The sequence below is a fragment of the Mastacembelus armatus genome, chromosome 4, assembly GCF_900324485.2.
Source record: "Mastacembelus armatus chromosome 4, fMasArm1.2, whole genome shotgun sequence".
Taxonomy (NCBI): domain Eukaryota; kingdom Metazoa; phylum Chordata; class Actinopteri; order Synbranchiformes; family Mastacembelidae; genus Mastacembelus; species Mastacembelus armatus.
Genome location: NC_046636.1, coordinates 20,285,673 through 20,308,772, shown reverse-complemented (window position 1 = coordinate 20,308,772; position 23,100 = coordinate 20,285,673). Strand labels below are relative to the sequence as shown.

At 40.8% G+C, this 23,100-nt stretch overlaps 1 protein-coding gene across 1 annotated transcript in view; it reads left to right on the top strand.

Moving 5' to 3' along the window:
- prdm5 (PR domain containing 5) overlaps window positions 1-20,832 on the top strand; it is a 29,835-nt gene extending 9,003 nt beyond the window's left edge. Inside the window, exons 12-16 of the mRNA XM_026305113.1 lie at window positions 2,254-2,414; window positions 5,007-5,100; window positions 12,950-13,035; window positions 17,291-17,395; window positions 19,617-20,832. Coding sequence (XP_026160898.1) covers window positions 2,254-2,414; window positions 5,007-5,100; window positions 12,950-13,035; window positions 17,291-17,395; window positions 19,617-19,781 — 611 coding nt within the window. The 3' untranslated portion in view covers window positions 19,782-20,832. The remainder of the gene's footprint in view (window positions 1-2,253; window positions 2,415-5,006; window positions 5,101-12,949; window positions 13,036-17,290; window positions 17,396-19,616) is intronic.
- Window positions 20,833-23,100: the final 2,268 nt, after the last annotated feature.

Here is a 23,100-nt window from a genome sequence, read left to right as displayed (position 1 = left end):
CCTGTACTTCGATCTAAACCTTTAATCTGTTTTACAAGAAATATTTTGAAGTTAAAAGTAGCCTAGAGTATTATTTAGGGTGTAGTCATATGTCATCCTATATCACTGGCCTTCAGTTCATCCCTGTAGATATTTCTATTAACAACATAACATCATAACTCCATCAAACATCTCACGAAAGGGAAGTTTATTCTGGGTGGAAAGTCTTCCCTGGGTGCTCTAGTCTTACTGAAACCTTTCGCCCCGGACAGTTGAACTGCAGTCGAGCCTTGGCAGGATGTAGCTTTAGGCCTCAAATTGAGCCAGATAACAAAGAGATTGAAAAGCTCAAGGCATTTCCTGCTGCTGTCTCAAGAGGCAGGCTATATAATACCATGTATAAAGTTCTAGACAGTATGCAAGGAGGGGGGGATCCAGTGTGTAACTTCACTGCACTGTAGGTGACAGAATAAACATGCTATTGTATAAATGTGTCTGTCTTTATGAGTTAATGCTACAGGCCTAGATTAAGCTCTCTGGTGATTTGTCCGCACAGAGAAAATGAAGCACAGCTGTCGAAGCATTTTCAGATGAAACCAAGTTGCTTTTCAAACTCAGTGGCCCTCATGCAAGAACATTTTTGTATCTTTATTCTAAATGCCTCTTACTTTATTCTGGAGGGTTTGTTTGTACCAGTGCTCCAAATGAGTTTCACCAAACTGCACTATCTTGTCTGATGTCTTGATGAATGCCACCTGTTCCTGTGGAAGTGCGTGTTCGTGAGCTTCACTCATTAGAAAAATGGGTGCACGCAAATCTCTATACAAGGCTTCTCTGCTCTGTTTGTGGAGTTACATTCACAAGAATGTCACCAGGAGTAAATCATTCTTAACATAACACAGTCAATAATCATATTAAGAGGCCTGAGACAATTAGGTGCTAATTAAATATACAGCTGCCAGTGACATGGGCAGAATAATTTGACATTATCTTAGATGCAGACAAATATCTTGTTCAATCAAGTAGTCAGTTAATTTACAGTAGGTGGTGGTGGCACAGTCATGTGTCATAACAAAGTAAGATAACTACTGTAACTACTATAAGTCTCCATGAATAAGACAATCAAATCAAATGATCTAAAAAAAAAAAACACTTGCTAAAATGGCAAGCCCTGTTAGTTTTTAACATTTTTGTTGTATTTAGTTTCTGTGTCACATTTAGACTTTGAATTAATTCTTTTTACGGTATTGTAGTTCGGATGAGTGTTTTCCCAACATGAGGAGAGGCAGGCTACCTATACATGACTTGTGCAACAGGTCTGCAATCCCATGAAAACATGTACAGCATATTAATGTGAGGTCAGAGATCAGCTGTGGACAGTATAACTCTGTGTGTGTATGTATAAATTAGTATATGCGCGTACATGCACAGTTTAATACCAAACTGAACCCTGTTCCAAGTAATAATGAAATCTTCATGTGAGGGTGCTGTTGACATTAATTATCATCAAGTGACGTTTCAGTTTGATGAAAGACACAATGGACCTCAGCTTTCACTGGTGTTCATTTTATTGAGCTGACCATCATCGACCTTGGTAATAGAAGAATGAGCACCAGCTTGTAACCACTTGCTCTTGCCAAACATGCACACACACACACACACACACACACACACACACTCTCTCTCTCTCTCTCTCTCTCCCAACTACTCTGTGGAAATTGAATGATCTCCATATAATTGAAACAGCTACTCTAAAACAATAGAGGCTGTTGTATGGAGGCAGGGAGCAGAGGTGTGAAGGAAAACGTCAGGCTTCATTCTGCGAACAGCTGAGACTGTGCCCTAACTTACTGCCTAAGTACTGTCTGTCTGGCATTTTAGTGCTTTTCAGTGGCGTGATTAATAAAATAGAGCATGTTTTTTTTTTTTTTTTTTTTTTTGCACTACAAGAAAATAAAACAAAGCCATTGGACGTTCGGAACATATGGCAGAGCAGTTTGTTTTACGGTTTCCCCTGGGATGTGTTCAGCTACAGATGTACGATAAAACATGACAAAAAAACCCCAAAAAAAAACAGAAACAGACTTCTCTAAAGACGATTGTTTAGGATTGTAGCTGCAGCAGAACATATTTCTTTATAGTTTTTTTTTGTCTACAAAATTGTCCCAGTGAAATTGGGTCTCCCCTTGCTGTGCGTGATGACTGTGTGTTTGGAGTCACAACAATAGATAACTGGAAATGGCTCTTACAAACAGACGTCTGTCCTTGCTACAGGTGAGAGGACATTCAAGTGTGACCAGTGTGACGCCACCTTCAAGAGGAAGGACACACTCAACGTCCACATCCAGGTGGTGCATGATGGACATAAAAAGTACAAGTGCGACCTGTGTGAGAAGGCCTTTGTCACTCCTTCTGTCCTCAAGAGCCACAAAAAGGTAAATGAAAAGAGTTTAAGCCAGACGACCTCAATCATAAAAAGTGATTGCACGTCTGCTAGGGCTGTCACTTTGTCCTGGAATTGAGTTCAGTCGCAGCTGTGGATGTATTCATTTGAAATGCAGACATTGAAAATAACGGATCATCTTGAATGACAAAATGATCTTGAAATATGGCATGCAGCTTCAGATAGTTACCAGGAATATACAGTACAACCTCTAGATTTTGAATTAAAGGTAAAAGTAAGGGGGACATTCCACTAAAGCATTTTCCATCATCAATATTCTTCTATCAAAGTAAATTTAAAAAGAAGTAGATGACAGTTCGACATTTCTTTACCAAAATGTTTCCACTGTTTCACATCCTGTCCTCTTCATCTCAACAAAGTGAGGTAGCTAAGTGTACCATCATCTTGGACTGCCAAAGCTGGCACAGACATCTATCTTGACCGTTGCTGCCCTGCTGAAGCCTTGGAAATCAATTCCTCTGTTGATTAGAAATGGCAGTTAGGCCATTAGCTCCGCAGGGTTTTAGAACCCCAAACAGATCTCGCTGCAGATTATGAGCCCTAAATCTGACAACGTCCGGTGTGGTTAAGGATCGAGATTGAAACCAAACAGCTTTTTGGCACACGGCAAAAGAAAACGTCTAAGAGGTTGTCTTGGAACAGTGGGGCTGAAGACAGGCATGTTGAACTGTCTCACTGCTTGCGGGGTCTGGAGGCCGCTGAGAGATCTGGCCTTGATCAAAGTCAGGTCGCCGAGGAGACGACAACTTGCTGGCGGTGTTTACACGTGCAGAGTAACTCAGTATTTGGCCATACTATAATGACAATATTATTTAGTGTAGACTTTAGATATTCTGCAATTGTTTTTTCATCCATCCTGGCTGGAAAAAAAAAAAAAAAAAAAAAAAAAAATCGATCACAGTGATGTTCTTTAGTACCTAACCGTAGCTCTGTGCACAATGGCAGATGTTACACATATGATGTACATCAAAAGTAAATGTTTCAAGAGTAAACTTTTTTAACATCATGAAAGCTAACCATATGATCCAACTTTCAAGTGATAACAGTATAAGCTTACTTCCATTAATCTAACATTATGATTTTTTTTAAAATACGGCCGCTTTGCTGACTCATTTTCTGTTTTGTTTTTCAGTTTTTAAATCACAATTATAGTTTGAAAAATAGTGGGGGAAAAAACTACAGTGACATATGGTTTGTTTTATCCACCCAAAAGTCCAAAACACAAAGATATTAAATGTAGGATGACATATGACAAGGGAAAGCAAAAGCAGAATGGATATTTATGTCTGATTCTCTAATCCTGACTCATATGTGGAAATGTGTCACTACATCTGTTGCTTGTGTAAATGAATGATAAAGCTGCGCATACCTTGCAGAACAAGCCTGTGTTATTGTGTTACAGTGAAGTGCATCTCCTCAGGGAGACTGGATTGTTATATGTGTGTGACAACATGCATGTGCATGCGTTGTATGTTTTGTTTGTACAAGGTATTCTAATTTCTGTCAGTGCTGGCCTGGCAAAATTCACAATGAATGAAAATTACACGGTTGGCTTTAAGTATTTACAGGCACAGATAGTGAAGAAACCTTGGATAATTACATACAAGTCACTAGTGTTCCTCCTGGCTATCTGCTTCTGAAGGTAAAATACTGTTTTCTCTGTTGCACAAACAACTTACTAAATAATGCACCCGTGCTCCATCTGTGACACACATGTTCATATATGTGGATTTGTTTGTGTATGCATGTGTTTCTTAATGTGTGTGTGTGTGTGTGTGTGTGGATGGATGGACTCTTTGTAACTAAACACCCGAGGTGTCAGAGGGACTCAGTGGGGTGATGGAGAGAAGGATGAGGGCCTAGTGAGGAGGTGTTCCTGTATTGTTGTACTCCTGTTGAAACTGTCGCTCTGAGTTTGAGCTTTTCATGCTCATGATTATTCTCGGGAATTTACAGCAGGCCAGGAGGTGGAATTCAGAGCATACTTTTCAACAAGGGGAGTGGGAAGGAAAGGGGCGAGGGGGGTAAATGGCAAGGGCAGCAGTAGAGGAGGTGGTACACTCTTTCCACATGCTCTTCTTCCCTGTTTTTGCATGTGCAGCCCAGCGCTTTATACTGTTGGATTGTTGGGAGGGGAAGGCAGAGGAAGAAGAGGGAGGAGGAGGATGAGGAGACGAATGTGCACATGAACCCTGGCCTTTACTCTCCAGAGCTTTGGACCCTGGCAAATCTGCATTGTGTGTGTTCTTTGATCTGGCCTTCAGGGCAGCTCAGTGGATCCACTGTCATTTGAACATGTGCATCTCCATTCACTGTCTCTTTTACTGATCTGTGCTGCATGTAGAATCTGGAGTTATTTTACCCAACAAAACAAGGACCAACATCATTTTAGATTTGTATAAATGGTTGTTTGAAGATAAAGTAGAATAAATGGGTTCTTTCTGATCCTTTTCTGATGAGCATATGTTCTAACATTGAATTCCAGCTATCACATTCTACCTTGAATGTAACAAATGTTTTTCATAACATCAACCATATGTCTGTTTTATCATTTCTCTGCCAGACACACACAGGAGAGAAGGAGAAGATCTGCCCATACTGTGGACAAAAGTTTGCCAGCAACGGCACGCTAAGGGTTCACATCCGCAGCCATACAGGTCAGTGGCCATCCACAGTTCAATAGCCTGTGCAAAGGTAACAAAATCCATCTGCCAGGAGCTCTGGAGCTCTCTGATTAACATGTTATATCTCATATGGAAGCATTGTGATATTTTGACTTTGGCACACAACACAATCTTCACAAACCTCTTGTTTTCAAAACCTCTTGCTTTTGTACTAATTAAATATAATATACAGTTTAAAGTATTTTTGAGAGTGCAATCCTGGGGTTTATTGCAGGAATATTCCAAATATGGGAGTGTGAATAAATGATTGTGAATGTGTAGTTAGTGTGTGCAAAGATCACACAGACATGATTTTCCATAACTAAGGCATCAACCATTAATGACCACCAAACAACGATCTACCGGATGAGCTGCATGATACCGGCTGAGTTAACATCAAATGATGGGTAATGCAGCTACCAGTGTCTTGTGCTGCTTACTGGTAATTAGTATGCACACAGACTTGAACAGGAGAAACAAAAGGCAGGGCAAACCCAAGTTGCGCTGCAGTCTTTGTATGAGGCACAGAAGTCCCTCCCGACTAGTACTCCCTCTGTCAGCCATCTTCCTAAGCAGACAGGGAGCTGTCTGAGCTTCCTGACTGACTGACAGGGAAACAACCAATATTAAGTGTATAAAAGGGTAAATATTATCAACATGAGCTTGCATCAGAAAAAGTCACATCTGGACATCTGTTGTCTACACAATATCAAAAATCCCAAATCCCCTAATTGCTAATACATTGGCCTTGAATTCTATCCTAATGCACCTCTCCTGCCACCATTACACTGTTTTTAATGTCAGACCATTCCAACGTGGTCAGTACTGCTTGTGCCAGTCTTTGGATGCAGCCACAAAATAGAGCCCTGGATGTTCATTAAACTGCCTTAAACTGGAAAGCTACACATTCCTGTGCGTCTCCTTACCAACACACTGGTGCAGAGACCTGGCACAGCCACACACACACACTTCTTGGCCTCTAAATTCCTTCACTCACCCACTCGCTCTTTTTCACTGTCTCTCTGACTGCTCCTGGCTGTCTCCCTCTTTTTCTCAGTCATACTTAAACTACATGTCTCTTTAGTTTTTCTCTCCCATGTCTTCTCTTCATATTTGTTTTGACTCGCCTCCTGAAAGGCACTTAACCTGAGTAGATTTATCAAAAATGGCAGTAGCAGCCCTCCTCACGTTTTGATCTTCTGATCTTCCTACTGAATTCACGTAGATCCATGTCCTCATTATCAACCCACAAAGAGCACCCTAATTAGTGAGTTGCCTCATACGGTCAGTGTTTAATGACCCTCTTGTCAGCATCACCTTTTTCCACACATCATATGGATAAAACGGATTTCAGCTTCATATCTAGAGCCCCTCAAACGTTCCTTCGGCTGTAGATAAGATTAGTTTAATAAAATATATTTGAGCAGAGGCCCACCACGTCGTTGTATCTGTGTGTGCGGGCTGTGTATGTGTGTTTTCTTTATATGTGTACGTGTGAAGGACAAACCAGCAGAAAGAGAGAATGTATACCAGTGTGGGCCGCGGCCCAGTCTGATTGTATTTATATAGAATAAACAAAAGAGAGGAATGCTGGGGGAGGGGTGGGAGCCGAGGGGACACCTCAAAGAAAGAAAGGACTGAAGGGAGAAAAGGCCACTCTAAGAAAGCATCTAGCCGGATGACCCTTGACCCTGACTGGCTGTAAATCTGTCCCCTCATTCTATAGGCTGGTTTTTGTTTTGTTTGTTGTGTTTTTGTGTGAGGGGGAAAAATAAGCTTTGGGGGACAGTGTATGAGCGATAATGCTGACAAGACTCATCTTGTTCTCAAACTGTGAAGAGTATTTTTGTGGACACACAGCACATGTATATCATCTGTGGATATGTAAATTATGTGATAAATGTGGTATTCATAAATTTTTCTATCAGTGGTAGTGAAGGCCATGAGCTGAGGTAAAGACAGAGTAACACTTTTACTGGAAACAGAAACGCTTGAACTTGTTTGTCTTCCTGTTTTGCAGGAATAAGTCAGCATTGATTATTTACCCGTTACACTCTGATAACCGTAAGGATTCACTGGAGATCAAACATAAGTACGAAACAGATTAAAGTGCAGTCAGATAGATTATCTAGATCAGACAAAATAGATAAAGAGAGATGAGAAAACCAGCATTAACCTGAGAATATTAAGTAGCTGAAAAGACATACTGTATACTTGGTTTGGATTATGTTTTCATTTTATTTGGTTAGAACGTCACGCTGAGCTCAGACAAATTAGTTGTAGTGCCACAGAGGCAGGCATCTTCTCAAAGAGCAGCCTTTATGAGATCACCGACAACCCATAAAATGAGAGCTGTCAAAAAACTTGGACAAGGATGTTGAAGACATTGTGGAACTCAGTAGTCATGATGGATGTTCCTGTCATTTTCTGAAATATTCTTTTTGGCTCCATGATGGAGCAAATGTGTCCTTCTCCACATCACAGCTCAGTGAGAGCAGATTTTTCCACCATGTGTGCCATGACGTGGTAAATAGCAGAAGGGGGGGACATGAAAATTTTGTGCCAAGGGAAATGTCGACAGAACACAGCGTCTCGCTGTCATTCTGACATCATAGGAAGTGCCCTGTTTGGGTATAGTCAACAGTGTAACATCATTAACTACCTTACAGCAAACTGGGGCATTGTGACCCTTAAAAAGGTTGATTTAGTGTTTATGCATATAAAATTTTCCACATGCAGTCTACCCAGTTGATCTCCAGTGTGTTCGTACATGTTCATTAGTCAAGAATGGAACATAAATTTTACTTAATTGTTCATAACAGTCCTCATAACCAACACAGGAATGCTGTAAATTTCACAATCTGAACCATGGAACAAAATAAAGCATATATATATATATATATATATATATATAAAATGAGACACACACACATAATAATTGCATTTCCATAAAGTTGGCCATTTTTAACCAAATTTGCAGAAAATCTGCAAAAATAAATGTTATGTGTATTAGGGGTTGGCCACATCTACATAAACAGTTGTTGGCACTAATCCTTCAGTTGGATGCCCTTTCATAATTACAGAGATGGTGTAATTAACAGCACCAGGGACACAGCAAACAAATGATGGAAATATATAGATCTGATGTTTTTATCTGCCACTATCTCTTCCGTGTGGCAGAAGCTTTAATTGAAGCTGAAGTCATGTGCTTCATATATTGCCTCTTTCACATTATTCTTCTACCATTATTCTTTTCTAAAACATGACATTAGTTTAAAGAGATACTCATCAGCATTTTTCCTTTTCCTTTGGTTTCCACTCACATTTTCTTCTGCACAAATGCTGAGTAAAACATGGATAGAAACACACTTCCTGGAGCCTAGATTTCCCATATTGCAACTCAAAAATGTATTTTTTTTTTCCCAGGGCCATTCTGCTAAATGAATGTAATCATCAAATTGAGATAATCCTGACGTTATTAGGGTATTTTTAAAATGACTGAAAGCTTAGAAAAAAGCCTCAGAAAGCAAAAACTAGCTCTTTAAATATTATAAAAGGAATGGAGCCTCTTTTATGTACTGCACTTAAAGGTACAACAGAATGAGCCAGTGACAAGTTCTTTCTTTTTCATCCTTCCATTCATTATCTACCACATCCAGGGGTCAGTGAGGGCTGGAGTCAATACCAGCTGACACTGGGTGAGAGGTGGGGCGCACCCTGGACAGATCACCAGTCTGTCACAGAGAAACAGACAAACACTCATATTCACACCTATGGAGGATTTAGAGTCATCAATTACCCTAACACCAAACTGCATGCCTTTGACTACACTATAGGACGAAGCCAGAGTACCCAGAGAAAACCCACAGAAAAAATGGAGACTCCACACAGAAAAGCCCCAGGGATTCAAATCTGGAACCTTGAAAAATTAAAAATGGAAAAATGATACGGATGATGTCAAAAATGACTAAGTAACTGAAAGACTGAATCATCAATGTTCATTTAATTTGGAAAATATATTATATTACCATCATATAAATGAACAAGTCAAGGTTCTCACAGAATTTGGCCATTATTTTACATACCCTTTACTCTGTTAATATAAGGTCAAATACAGTAAAAACTATACTTACAAGCTAAAATCTGGTGTCTGGTTTTCCTCAGTGATGTAGTATAAGGAGGGGTTTTGTAACTTTTGAACTGCACATGACAAGTAAAATAGATCTACCTCACTGAATTAAAGGCTTGTGTTACAGTGCTGTGGTGTGTGAACGATTTCAACATCAGTATTCCGCTAACACAAGGTAGCTGTTTTTGTGCATTTTCTGTAGTGTGTTTTACCTTAAATTTCTGTAATAGAGATTGATGTTGAGAACAGTACCAATGTTGCAAAAATGATGTTTTCCAATGAGATATTTGATATGTGGGTCTTTATGACTAAGATTGTTTTTTTTTTCATCTTCAGTAAAGAAATGCACAAACTGTCTGCCACTAGAGAGAGGATACTAATTGTCTGGATCATGGTGTAATTTATTATGGTAATTATACACAGCCATATTTTAATGTTTTAAAAAGCTGCATATTACAGTTTTAAGTGGTCTCACGACAGAACAACTGGCCTCAAATGGACATCTGGAAGAGCTCTGGAATCACTAAACCTATTTATGTACAGATGATGTTGTTTGTCTTGACTGTGGTCATGGTTACAATTTAGTAAAGCAAAATCACCATGTGCTGATTTATTCTCTGTCCCTGTGACCAACGTTGCCTCGTTAACGCAGCTTTACGTTTTATTGGCTACTGTACAGATGCTTCATTTGGATCGAGGACTGTGTTTCCTGACGTTTCAGGTTCAGATATGCTACATGTGTGGCAAGGCTCGGGCATAGACTTGGGTGATACAGGCACCTTCACATGGGCGAGTTTAAGTGAATTGTTTGAGGAAATGGAGAAATCTACTGAGACCTGGGCTATAATGGAAAGGTCAAGTGTAAAAGTTGTTGGGCGTTCCCACGACTCATCAAAGCCAATCTCTTATCATCTCCAATGCGCTGATATCACATTACCTCTGTGGCCCCTGTCGGCATGTGGCACAGGGCACGGGGAAGGACAGTGTAGGGCCAGTGTCTGGGCTGAACTGGAGGAAGCCAGGAATTAATTTCTGACGGACAGCACTAATGTCTTTCAGACCACAGCCCTGAAGCTACAAAGCGTTCTCCATAACATGAACGCGGAGCGGCGACAAAGCCGACCATCTGCTAACCAGACACACGGCTGTACGCGCACATTTACAACACACAAGGGGTGCCAAACGGATCGATTAGCAGACAAGGAGTGTGAGGGCCACAGCAGGGGGCGGGGGAGACACCCAGGGTCAAAGAGATGGTGTACTGTTTCAGCACATGCTAAATCAGTTACCATCTCCACACACATAAAGCCCTGGCTCAGTGCTGCAGCCATCCCTCATAATCCCCAAACAATCTGCCCCAATCTGGCAAATAAGTGGAGGGTTTTTAGTTACAGTAACACTCAGCAGAACAGACACTAAGCCTCTCACACGAACAACAATCTTCTGAGACCATCAGTTTCCAAGTAGCATTTGTTTATTTCCTGCTTAGCTAAGTGATTGAGTTGTAGTTTCTTTCTGAGCAGGTTGAACCAGTGGAAGCCATGATCATGGTATATAATCTGTGTGTATGTGAAGTTACCATGTTTATGAGGCAACCATGTCCAGAACAAGGGAGTGTATAGGTTAAGTTGGCGAACTGGTGTACACTTAGCAGGGTGTGGTTGTCTGGGCTGTGCAGTAACTGACAATAGCCAGCTCCTGGGAGGGATGTGATCCAAACCACAGAAGTACACACTGTGCTCTGGTGCTATTAGCAAACTAATGCCTTCCCCAGGACTCCCCAAGGCTAATGCTGGACCTTAACCTGATACCACACATGCTACATAAAACATAGGATTCGCTCTCCCCTGTCTCAAAACACATCTGGGATTCAGATTTTCCTGTTTGTCAACACAGGACCTCCTAAAACCTGAAACTGAACAGAAGGGGATTTTGGGACAGAATGCTGAGCACATGTATCAGTATGTGTAATCAGTCCACATATGTTACACTTACGCTCTCCACAACAACATGAGGTGCATGTTTTATTACTCTTGTGTCACAGCACTCCTCCTGGTGCTCCTCTAAAACCCTCTTGTTGGGGGGGGGGGGGGTTGTCATCATGGATTTACACTGATATATCTGCTACGTGACAGCTGTCACAGCTTCTTCTGTTGAAAGACATAGGCTTCTTGGGATGTAAATCTTTTAAAAATAACCTTTGTAAGTGTTTGACAATTGAAAGCTGGATTACAGGACATGTATAAAAAAGCTCCAAGAAATACATGAGTTTATTTGGCCAGTCTCATCTAGTCAGTAATCTAAGAGCAGCAATATTCAAATGAACCCATTTAAAAGGAAAATATCTCTAAATTAGAGTTTTGAAAGAAGAATTCATTTCTGTCAAGACAAATGACTGAATTATCCTGAACATTTGTTTTTGGAACTTAACTTTTAATCAAATATTTAAAAATTAAATATTTTCTTAACACCTTAATCAAGCCTTCACATCTCGGTTGCTTAACTAGACTTGGACTTACTGTAAGAAACAGAAGCGAAAGATTCCACTGACACGGTCGTGTTTATAGCAGTGGGATAATATTACTCTCCTCATAGATTCCCTGGATGGATTTTCTGATTTAATAAGCATCTTTGCATTTGAATCCCAAGGAAACACAGCTAATTAACCTTATTACTTAAAGGGGCAAAACATCTCCCCCATCAATAAAATTACTTGCTTGCCTGTTCAACAATTAGTCACTGAAGAGAGATTACTATGACGCAGATAAGAAATTAGATCGTTGTACTGAAGGAATATACACAGATGTCTAGCAGTGGCAGTGTTTCATTAAATTGTACTGTGTACACTTGCAGGCATATATAGAAATTCAGAAGAGAGTAATTTCTAGTATCATTTGATTCCCTGCTCTATTTTTAGTTTTCTGGACTCAGAAGGGTACAGCTGTGAAAAAAATAAGCAAATCATGGATCCTGAATTTGTTTTTTGTCAGATATATGTATTTTTGTGTCTGAAACTTTCATTTCAGTGCGGTTCTATAGGTTCCTTCATAGCCCTTTTATAGATTAGTAATCAACTCTGGTGCTCCTATCTGGCCCGTGGATCGGCACAGTGTAAACGGATCCATGTGTCAGTGAACTGTTTGATTGACAGCCTGTCACTTTCTCTTTGTCATCAGCGATGTGTGCTCTGATAGGATCTGTAGGAGCTTGGCTCGGCTGCTTTTGATCCAACTAGGATAAGCCCCATTGCCTCTGATGTGCTCCCAAACTGTTGGCCAGTTGCAGCTCAGATAGTGGTTCATGAATTGCAGCCAACACAAGCTTTTGCTCTGTAGTGGAAAGTCAGTGGGCAGCAGAAATGAACGGGTGAATGATACTGTGTGTGGTTTACCAGTAGCTAGGTCAAATGTGTGTTATAAATACAGAAATACAGAAAGGTACTGTAGGTTAGTGTAGCAGCACACACACATACACACACACACACACCGAAACCATCTGTGATACAGGATATCACTCTTTTTAGCACAGCCATGTTTTTCATCTGTGTATGTATGTGTGTCATACATATGCATCGTGTAATCACAGAAAAGCTTTTTTTGTTCCTACAAAGCTTTTCCTCCTGTTTGAGTTCAAGTTTAAACTGTAGTTTTTTTTTTTTAAACTTGTCTGCGAACAACATTGCCTCTTGCACACTCATGGTTTTTTGTTCCCTAGGTGAGCGTCCATACCAGTGCCCCTACTGTGACAAAGCGTTCAGCAAGAACGACGGCCTGAAGATGCACATTCGCACACACACTCGCGTAAGTTTTTAGGATTTCTGTTCTCCTGTGAGTAAAGAATCGATAGCTCCTGCTCAGTCTGGGCTCTGACTGTGGTACTAACTGCTGCTCTGTACATACTGTCAGATACTTCTCAGATGTATATTGTATCATTAGTACAATAACAAGCACAATTTTATTAGTTAAACATAATCAGTTGCATATTGATTGTTTTTATATATATATATGGAGTATTTGCTCTGGTGCATCACCTCGAGGGCTCCCTAATCACTGGTCATCAATCAGCATCAACATGATTAGCCAGTCTCTGCTTCTCGAGACAAGGGCGTAGCTACAGACAAGTCAAAATTTCTCCAGTGAAAAAAGACTATTAAAACCTAATTGCACTGTTTTTTTTACAGTTTTTTTTTCCACATACCATCATAGGAAATGAGCACAGCCTGATCCTCAATCATACAATTCAAAAACAAGTTGTTGATATAATTTAGTCAATTGCAGGCTTGTTGTCAGCGTTAGTCGGCATCAATCTTTGGTTACTCTGAAGAAATGAAGTCACAGTGATGTTTAATGTCCTCCAGAAACTTATTTTCGGCCACAGTAAACAGGATATGTGAAAGCAACATCCACAATGTCTTCTTTCTAGATATTATGATCGTTCAGACAAAAGCAAACAGATCAGATTAAGAGATAAGACAGAAAAAGCGTGAAAAGGATGCCTACTCAGTCCCAGGTGTCTCATTGACATTTATCATTCAATCTGGTGCTTCAGTTTTTTTGTTTTGTTTAGCCTTTGTCTGAATTGCAAAAGGTGCATAAAAAAAATTCTCACATACCTCGCCTGGTGAAAAAAGTCCTGTCTCCTCTGTGTCTAACATTTGGGACACTCCCTACCAATTTAATCATGAGGTAATGCCCACACTTGCTCATTCATTCATAAATCATCTAATAATACCTGCTGACACAAAACACAGATAGTGTAGATCCAGACAGATGAGAAAATTAGATACAATTTGCTCACATCAAGCTGGCGGCTCACATTACCAGTTTGATTTTTATTAGAAACCGAGAACTCTACAGACAGCTGTTGACTGTGGCAATGCAGGCATTGAGACGCAGCTGGAGGACACTTTTAAGGCCCGGAAATGGTGAAGAAAGGGAAAGGTACTGGATATCATGAGGTCATTTCCAGGGGTGGGGCACCATTCATTTTCCTGCGTCACGTCTCGACCCACTGAAATCCTCCACCAAAGCAACACTTTCCATGAGCTCTTTGAGAGCATCTGGGCTTATGTTTTAGTGTCACTTTTGATAAATGAGACTTAATATGTTTTTCATCATAGATTTCCATCATCAATTTATGCAGCTATGACTGTGACAGTCGGGGCCTGTCAGCACTGTTAATTTCAAAGATTTGTTCTGTTTTAATGCTGTCCAGAGCACAGCGCTCTGCTGTTACACTGTGCTGATAATGGAGGTACCCTGCTCGGCTCAGCCTCTTTCAGTAGAAAAAGGCAGGTATAATTTAAGTTATAAGTGAGCTGCTGATTAAACTGACTGATTTTTTTGTTCCTAATGTTCCCAGATCTGCCTTTGCTCACAGTGAAATATGGGCTGAACAGTTACAAACAACAGAGTCGGATGAAGTCACTGCTGAGCAAAACAAATGTCATTTGGCCAAAGGAGGTGCAGCTTGCTGTAAATGTACAGAGAATTAGAGATGGATGCGTGGGGACTTAATGTGTTCAGGAATCATAAAGGACGTTGATAAAGATCATTCCTCTTTGTGTAAGAGAACATGGAGAAGTAGAAAATCTGTACACCCGCACTTATTTAGATTGTTTAGGAAATGACTTTGGGACGATGCTTGAACACCATCATGCTAAAACCTTGAATGCACAGTCCTGTTGTATGATTTCTGATGCACTTCACTAACAAGACCAATCAGAGCTTGCTGTCCCCTCCATATAAATAGCAGGTAAAAGAAAAGGCATCGTTGAACATGATCATATGCTTCTGTACCTCCTTGTTTTCTGCACCACCATCAAATATATTTTGTTAAACATGGAAAACTGTTCTATCCGTGATTTGATTTGATCACAGAAAGTGCAGTAAATGCCCAAATATAGCCTAAAAACACTAAATGGAGTAAATGGTCTAATTTATAGGACGTAGCTTGATAACAGAAAAGGGCAAAGAGTACTTGACTTAATGGGGAACAGTCACATCTGGCTGATATCTCATCTGCTTAATGAGGTCAGTACTGTTGCTGGATCAGATATGTGCATGCCTAATCTATTGAAATAATTCAGCTTTACAATACTACTTTATACACACTTAAGATTTATCTGCAATTCATGTGGCGATTTTGTAAAATCTAAAAGCTTTGACAAATACCTTCTGAAATCCATCCATCCATTATCTATACCTGCTTATTCCTATTTTGGGTCATGAGGATCTGCTGGAACCTATCCCAGCTCTCTCTGGGTAAAAGGCAGGGGCAATTTTAAGGATATGTACTAACAACATAAACTACATACTAACTAAATAAAATGCTAAAAAGTGCAATAAACCACAACAAATAAAGACATTTTTTTTACATAACGTGATGACGTACATGGAACGTAGGAAGTATTGTAACCGCCAAATCAGATCTACAACAAAGAGAAAAACTTTGGCTCCCACACAGAGCAATGCAGATAGAGTTGAACAATAATTCAAAAATGCTGCCCAGCCCTCTCTTTGCGTAATTAGATATGAAAGACCCTTCTCGTCTGTTGATTTTTAACTTTGCCCTCAAGCTGAATAGCGCAGTGCCTTCCTGTTTGGATGCTGCTTTACAAATTCCCACATATCTGACATGACACATGAGACATGAGGCTCTTTTGGAGTAAATACGCCAAAGTCCATCCTTGCGTGTATAAGATGTGCTTTTTGCAGAGAGTGGTCAGGTCCAGTGGAAAGATCAGGTCAAAGGTGAGAGGTTGAACAGCTGCAGAAGAGTGAAGGTCACCAGGTACAGCTGTTCAAAGTTACCCGGGTCATAGTGATGCATTCTGAGTACGCCACATCACCTAAGTCCATGCATGTGTTTCTTGACTTTTGACCTTTTGTTTTCTTTTTTCCTCTGTCATACAAGAGCCTTTGTTCCGTGTGGAAAAAGAAGTGCTCCTCATTGAAGCAGGAGATTTAAGTGGAAATTTGCATTACACAGATCTTCACAGTGTCCGTTTCCTCTGCTGGGTTTCTCTCTCACACACAGCTTTATTTCCATTGTTCCCTTCATTCTGTCGCATGCACACAAACAGTTGCATGCTTAAAGCGGCTCACACACATGCTCCCGCTCACACGTGCACATGCAGTGAACCTGATCTTTACCTCCTTTTGTATCCTCTGTCACTGGGCACTCCTTGCCCCGCCCACTTGATAGCGCCTTTCCCAGGACCCTAACTTCCTGCATTCACCCTGTTCCCATGACAACTAAGCTTTAAATGGGTAGAGCCTTTGCTATCAGCCAGACTTGTCAAAAACAGCTTCGCAAAGAGTGACACTGGGAACCAGCTCCCACTATCTCAGCGCTTCTTATTTCTCCTCCAGTGTTTTAGGTGTCACCACCATTTCCCCTCTGCCTGTAGGACACACCTACTGTCCACCCCCTTCAACACATATGCATGCACACACACACATACTATGCGTTTTTCTAAAAACACACCCACGGCAACATAGCTGCTTTGACTGACACTGAGACAGGCCTCCAAAAGGCACACAGGAAATGTTCTTTGGTAAGCTGGTGAGGTGTGGAGACAGGGGACTGATACTCTACAGCCCTGATACACGTTCAAAGAGATTTTCTGTGCTGTGTTTTCCTTGCTCTTTTGAGGAATCCATGTGTTTTTGATGGCCACTTACACCAGTCATTTCCTCCCTGCTGCAGGGGCTGTGCAATCTTTCATTACATATCGTCATAAACTCAAAGGGAGAACATCAGGGTGTGAAGGGAGCGGCTATCAGTGTGTGATAATGAGAGTGTGTGTTACAGGAATATTTCCACATCTTCTTGTGTTTCTACTGTGTGGTGCATGTTTGTTTTTCCTTGTGTGTGGGTGTGTGTGTGGGTGTGGGTGTGTGTGTGTGTGTGTGTGTGCGCACGTGTGTTTCATTACACTGTCTTCTCCAGGTTTTGTCCATATGTGATTGAACTGGGGAAGTATTGTTCTCTGTATTGTTCTGCTGCACACTGACGGATAAAGTGTGTGTGTATATTTGTGCTTCATTGCAGGAGAAGCCGTATAAATGCAATGAGTGTAACAAGGCCTTCAGCCAGAAAAGAGGGCTAGATGAGCACATGAGGACCCACACAGGAGAGAAACCTTTCCAATGTGATGTAAGTATCTATTGGTCTCTACACCAACCCGCCTCCCTTTTTGATTCTTGTTTGTATTTATCTGTTTATATATGATGGTGCTCGGGCAGGAGCCAGACATGGAGAAGATCTGGGGGAAGCTCACTAAGAACCAGATAGTGATCTTCTGCTTCTCTGGAGGGGCCAGGGGGGGCTGATCTCACATAAACAGACTGAGAGGATCAGAGGAAGAAATTACCCTCCACTTATAAAACTGTACTAGTAATAATTATTCTCAGACACTGGGGAGGGAACATGTGACAGAAGATGGTGCCCATGTTTGGAACAGACCTTTTGATTGTTCTGTTTTAATTATTAAAAAAGGGACAATAACTATATATTTGCTTTATATTTATATTTTCTGATTTTTCTTCTGTGAGATTCACACAACACTCAAAGCAATTTGAAGGATAAATAGAAACCCTAAAGATCAGTCGCTGTAGGCAACTACAAAGGGTTATGGGATGTGAGCAGGGTTTAAATTGGGTCGGAGCTCACCAGGGCTGAGCTCCACCTCCTGACATCCAAATGGCACCCTGCCAGAGCTCAGCTCCATCTCGTTCAACATCACAGCTCTAGCACACACTTCTGGGTTAAAACATCCACTTTCAGACATTGTCTAATGCTGCACAAATTTGACTGTAACTCCCTTTATATAAAAAGCTGTGACTGTCAAACAGCAGCAGGTAGATATTTTCTCCACACTGACTGATGAGCTGTGTGCAGTTTTCACTGTGGTGACTCCATTCATTATTTAAATATTTTGCTATGACAGTGTGATCTTAATGTTTTTCTGCACGATAAATGGTCTACGGTCACAGTAAACAGTAATCTAATAATACAATATAATTATTAATATATAATTTCATTTAAATTAGCAGTCAAATATACAGTCACCAGCACAATCAGGCAAATAATAATGTTTAGGCTACAATAGAACAATGAAATGTGAAAACATAGACACGCTGTATTTTCAGATTCAAAGTGATCTACAGTTTCCCAGATTATTAATATCATGATTAAAAGTCCATTAATCTGCTTAGAAGTCATAGGAAAAATAAGCTCTTTATGACTTCAGAACTTGCCTGAGAACCTCTGCACCAGTAGACTTGACCTATGTTCTTAACAGTCCAGTCACAGACTCTCAGACTGTCGGTCTATTATCCAAATATCTCTTAATTCTTTGGTGAACATCAAAAAACCATCTTGGGTCTAATCCATCGCCTAGCCCTGGTTCTCATCCTAATAAGCCTCGATCCGTGGCATCGCCTTGAGTTCTGAAACAGAAAATGTGCTCATATCCCCAGAGAATCGTTTGTAGTTGTTGTTCAAGACCACAGAATTAGCATCCCATTCACTGTCAGTGAAGCATTACCAGAAAGTGTCTCTCAGTGACATCCTACATTCATCTGGATTCTTTTTCTCCAGCTTTGGGAGAGACATTTTCATGTTAATAATCCTATGCTAAACTATTAAAGATAATGGAAATAACATGTGGATTGTGTTTTGGGGTGGGTCTTAAATCAGACAAAAGGATCTCGCAGTTCCAAGGACATTTTCCAGACAAGCTCTGGGTCCTCTATATGTGTCTGTCATAACAGTATTAAAAATGTTGTACAAGCATCCAGGAACTTCTGGGTTACAATGAGCCATAGAGGCCCCACTCTCATCAGCCGCTGACACCGTTTCATTTCATACAATTCAAAATATTTTACAGCAGATCAATACACCAGATGTGATTTTCTCATTTTACTGCCTGCATTCCTACTTTGCAGTTCTTTGCAGCAGATGTAAACTGTCAGATTTTCTGAATGTAATTCATGGCACTGAAGATCTTCACAGACGGAGTGAGTGGGCCGCACGCTGTGATTCTCGAAACACTATGTTAAACTGCAGCTGAACACCAGCCAGTGGCGGATTAGCGTGATTGATAGAGGATGATGGAGTCATTTGTGCAGTGTAAAATGGCTCATTTATGATGGATGTTAAGTTGTGCGCATTCCCTGTCATTGCTGGTGAGAAAAAAGGCTGTTCTGTCGCCAAGTGTGCGATTTACAAATCAGTCCCTGTTGCTCCGGCTGTGCCTGTGATAAGACCAAACCCTGCAGTCAGCTAAAGAGTGTCTTAAACAAGACCAGAGGTTAAGTGTGTTTATTTGTTTTGACTCTGGATATTAAAATCTTGTAATTGTTGGGGTTTGTAGGTGTGTGACCTGTCATTCAGCTTGAAGAAGATGCTCAGCAGACATAAGCTGACGCACAACCCTAACCGGCCCATGGCAGAGTGCCAGCTGTGCCATAAGAAGTTCACCAGGAACGACTACCTCAAAGTACACATGGAGAACGTCCACGGGGAAACAGAGAGCTAGAGCCAGTTATGGAAGTGCAGGCTGAAAATATCTGATTCCCTAGATAAAGTTCAGTGTCATGCTTCATGCATCCAGTATGGCCGTTACATACACAGATGGATAGATAGGAGTGATGTTGTTATAATAGATACATGTAGAATATGGAAAAGATTAGGGGAAGTGTTTCGGAATTGAAACATTGGCTATACATTTGTCATTTTTTGTCATACTGTTTAGATATTGTTTTGGAAGTTCAAACAAACAAAAATCCAGATATTTTTGATCTGCCTCCAGAGCCGCTGTGTCTGCTCACAGGGCCACCGAATGGCAGAAATGACATTTCAGTCATTTCTGACTTCTAAACCAGTGTTACTGTTTGAAATGTCACTGCCTGACATCTTCCACTGTAGTATTTACTGACCAACCATATGAATACTGTACTGTAAAACTGTGGCCTGTTGTTCTTCTCCTGCTACATGTTGATGTGACACCTGTTCTTTGTGCCCAAGCTGTTTTTCTTCTCTTTTAAGCCACAGTGTTTATTTCTAAATACAATTCACAATTTCAAATTATCATTTTCTTGAAGCATTAAACACAATTTACATGATAGCCACAGAGTATAAACATGGTTTCTTTAGTCTTCTGGGTTCATTTTCCAGCACTACCTACTCCCTCATGTTTGAAAAGTTATGAATGGCCCGAAGAAAAATTGCTGCACGGTTTTTGTTGTACAAGACCTTAGTTCTGTTTTAGGTAATATTTGACAGTTGAATGTTGGAGCTACATCATTAAACTTCAAATGAGTGGGTTCAACTGTTGCTTCCTTTCTCATGACCTGGTGTATGGAAACCAGTGGTGTGTTACTGTTTCTGTCGCAGATTTGTGGATAAATGGGTCCCAAATTAAGGACAAAGAGAAAATCCAAAGTACTGTTTGTTGACTTTTGTGATGAATTGTTGAGTATGTTTTCATATGACTGGCGCAGGGTTATTGTGTCATTACTGCAATTGTTTACATTTTACTTTATTAATCTATGTTCAAAACAGAATTTCAGTAGAAGTTCAGTTCTGTCCTGTTTTTTCACCATTTGCTGTTAGTTAGATTCATTATTCCAGCTGTTTATTCTGCATCTGTCACTTCACACTTCTGTGCGTAGAAATGTATAAAACCTCCTCACCTACCAAACACCAACTTCCTCTGCTCAGTCTAATTATGTTTGTGAACTGTTGATGTTGTGGGGCACAAGGAAACTCTTTTGATTAAGAGTGTTCAGTTCTCGTTGTTAATCTAACCCCTATTCTTGGGTTGGCAGTGTGCTGGGAGTGAAGGCTAATTAAGCGTTTTTTTTTTTTTTTTGTTTTGTTGTTTTTTTTTTTTTTGGAGGCCACATTCACCACTCGCCTGATCTATACAGCCACACACCAAAGAGTTCCTCTGATGGTTTCTCTCTGTGGATTGTGGGACTCTTTCTCACGTCCGTCCCCTACAGAGTATCTCAGCATTTAACTGTGTGAGAATCTCAACCAGTCGTGGGGTGAAGTGGGAGAGCTGCGCCGTTCCCTGATGTTTGTCAAACGGGCGGCTGTTCAAAATCAGTAAATCTTGCCATGTGTGGTTCTGGCTTCCTAAAAACACATAACCATTGCAGTATGTCTATCTTTGTGTCTTTGAGCGTGTGCTGTTTGTATAGCAATTAACTTATTACTGGTATTTATGTAAGATTACATTTCAGCATAATAGAAATCAACAATGCCATGATATCTCAGCACTCCTGTCAGCTCCTCCCTGGCTTACTGTTTTTGTGCTTGGTGCATCACATGACCTTTGCCACCTTACACGTGCTGCCAGTTGGGCTCCTGCTGCCTGCTCTTTCTTACCAAGACTTCCAGGACACACCAATGCTCTCTTGAGTATAGCAGCCTTTATACTGCATCTTGTAAACAGTACTAGAGGTAGTAGTAGTAATAGTAGTATGATTATCTGCCACATGTCTTGTATGTTCTAAACAGGCCAGAAGGGGTGTTGATTCTGTTTCCCACTCTGCTTTCTGCAGTCTGTAACAATGTGTCCTGCCTGTCACCATCCATACCTCTGGCTTTTCCATTTTTGTCTCATAACATCTGATTTCCTCATGGGACTTTCCCAGTGACCCACTGATCTTGTCCTCCACTTCAATCAATTTTTTTTTTTCCCCTCTGTGTGCATCCCTGCCTGCATGTGTCTCTCCCTTCCTGCTGGGTGTATCATGCCAAAGCTCCCAGTCAATGTGTTTCTAATTACATGTTTTTACTGGAAGCCCCAGTTTCCTGTGTTGCCTCCCCATTTGTGAGTGTGGCCAGACTGGGCCCCGACTAGCGTCCACAGAGCTGAACGCCAGCCCCGCCCACCAAGCAGGAGTATCATTACCACACTGGCCCAGATTTATGGCAAACCACTGACACGTTAGGAATGACATGGACACGCTTGTCTGACCTTGGTGTTTGGCCGGTGTTGTCATAGCAACAGGTAGTCTTCCCTATTACTTCCCTTGACCAGAGTACCGTGGAATGTGTGTGCCTAGAGAAGAGGTCCACCGGGAGAACTTTAATACAAGTGGGGCAGGGTGTGTGGATATTCTGGGTCACCCTTTCAGCTGTGATGGACATTCTCTAAAAGCCACATTTCCATGGAAACAGACTGTGGCACTTGGGTACCAAAACCACTCGGCCAGCAAAAGGTCAAATACTGAGTACAAGGCTATGGGGCTTGAGCCAAAAATTCACGGGTGTGAAGAAAACACACACACACACACACACACTCGCACATTATTGTCACAATATTTCTGCCCTGCTTGTTGATTTATAAGGTGGTTCTAATTTAATCTTGAGACTCCACTCTTGGGAAGAGAGCAATGTATCAGGTGTAGTAGACATTTTATCAGAAGGAAATTTGGAGAGGAACATTAAAGTGCACGTAGATATGCCTCGGTTCCACCTAGTCACAGCCCAAAACATCCTGTATATACAAATTTTTAAGAGAAAATTAACAAAACTGATTTGCTTGTAATGACAGTTTAGCCTTATGGTTCAAAATTCAAATTTTACGGTTACTGTAATTAGTATTTTTATTTTTAACATGACTACATATTGTATATAGTTTCCCTCTCACTGCTCTGCTAGTGGGAGCAGTGGAGCATTTAGCAGCTAAAGAGACAGAGTTTTCCTTCTGCAGCTGGTAGAGACCAAAAACAGAGCTAAAAGAGAATAACTATTGAGCTTAGATTTACAAGATGGCCAAAAACCTGACTCTAATTGAATGCTAATGTTGCAGTGCGTCTATATGCAAATATCTATGTATAAAG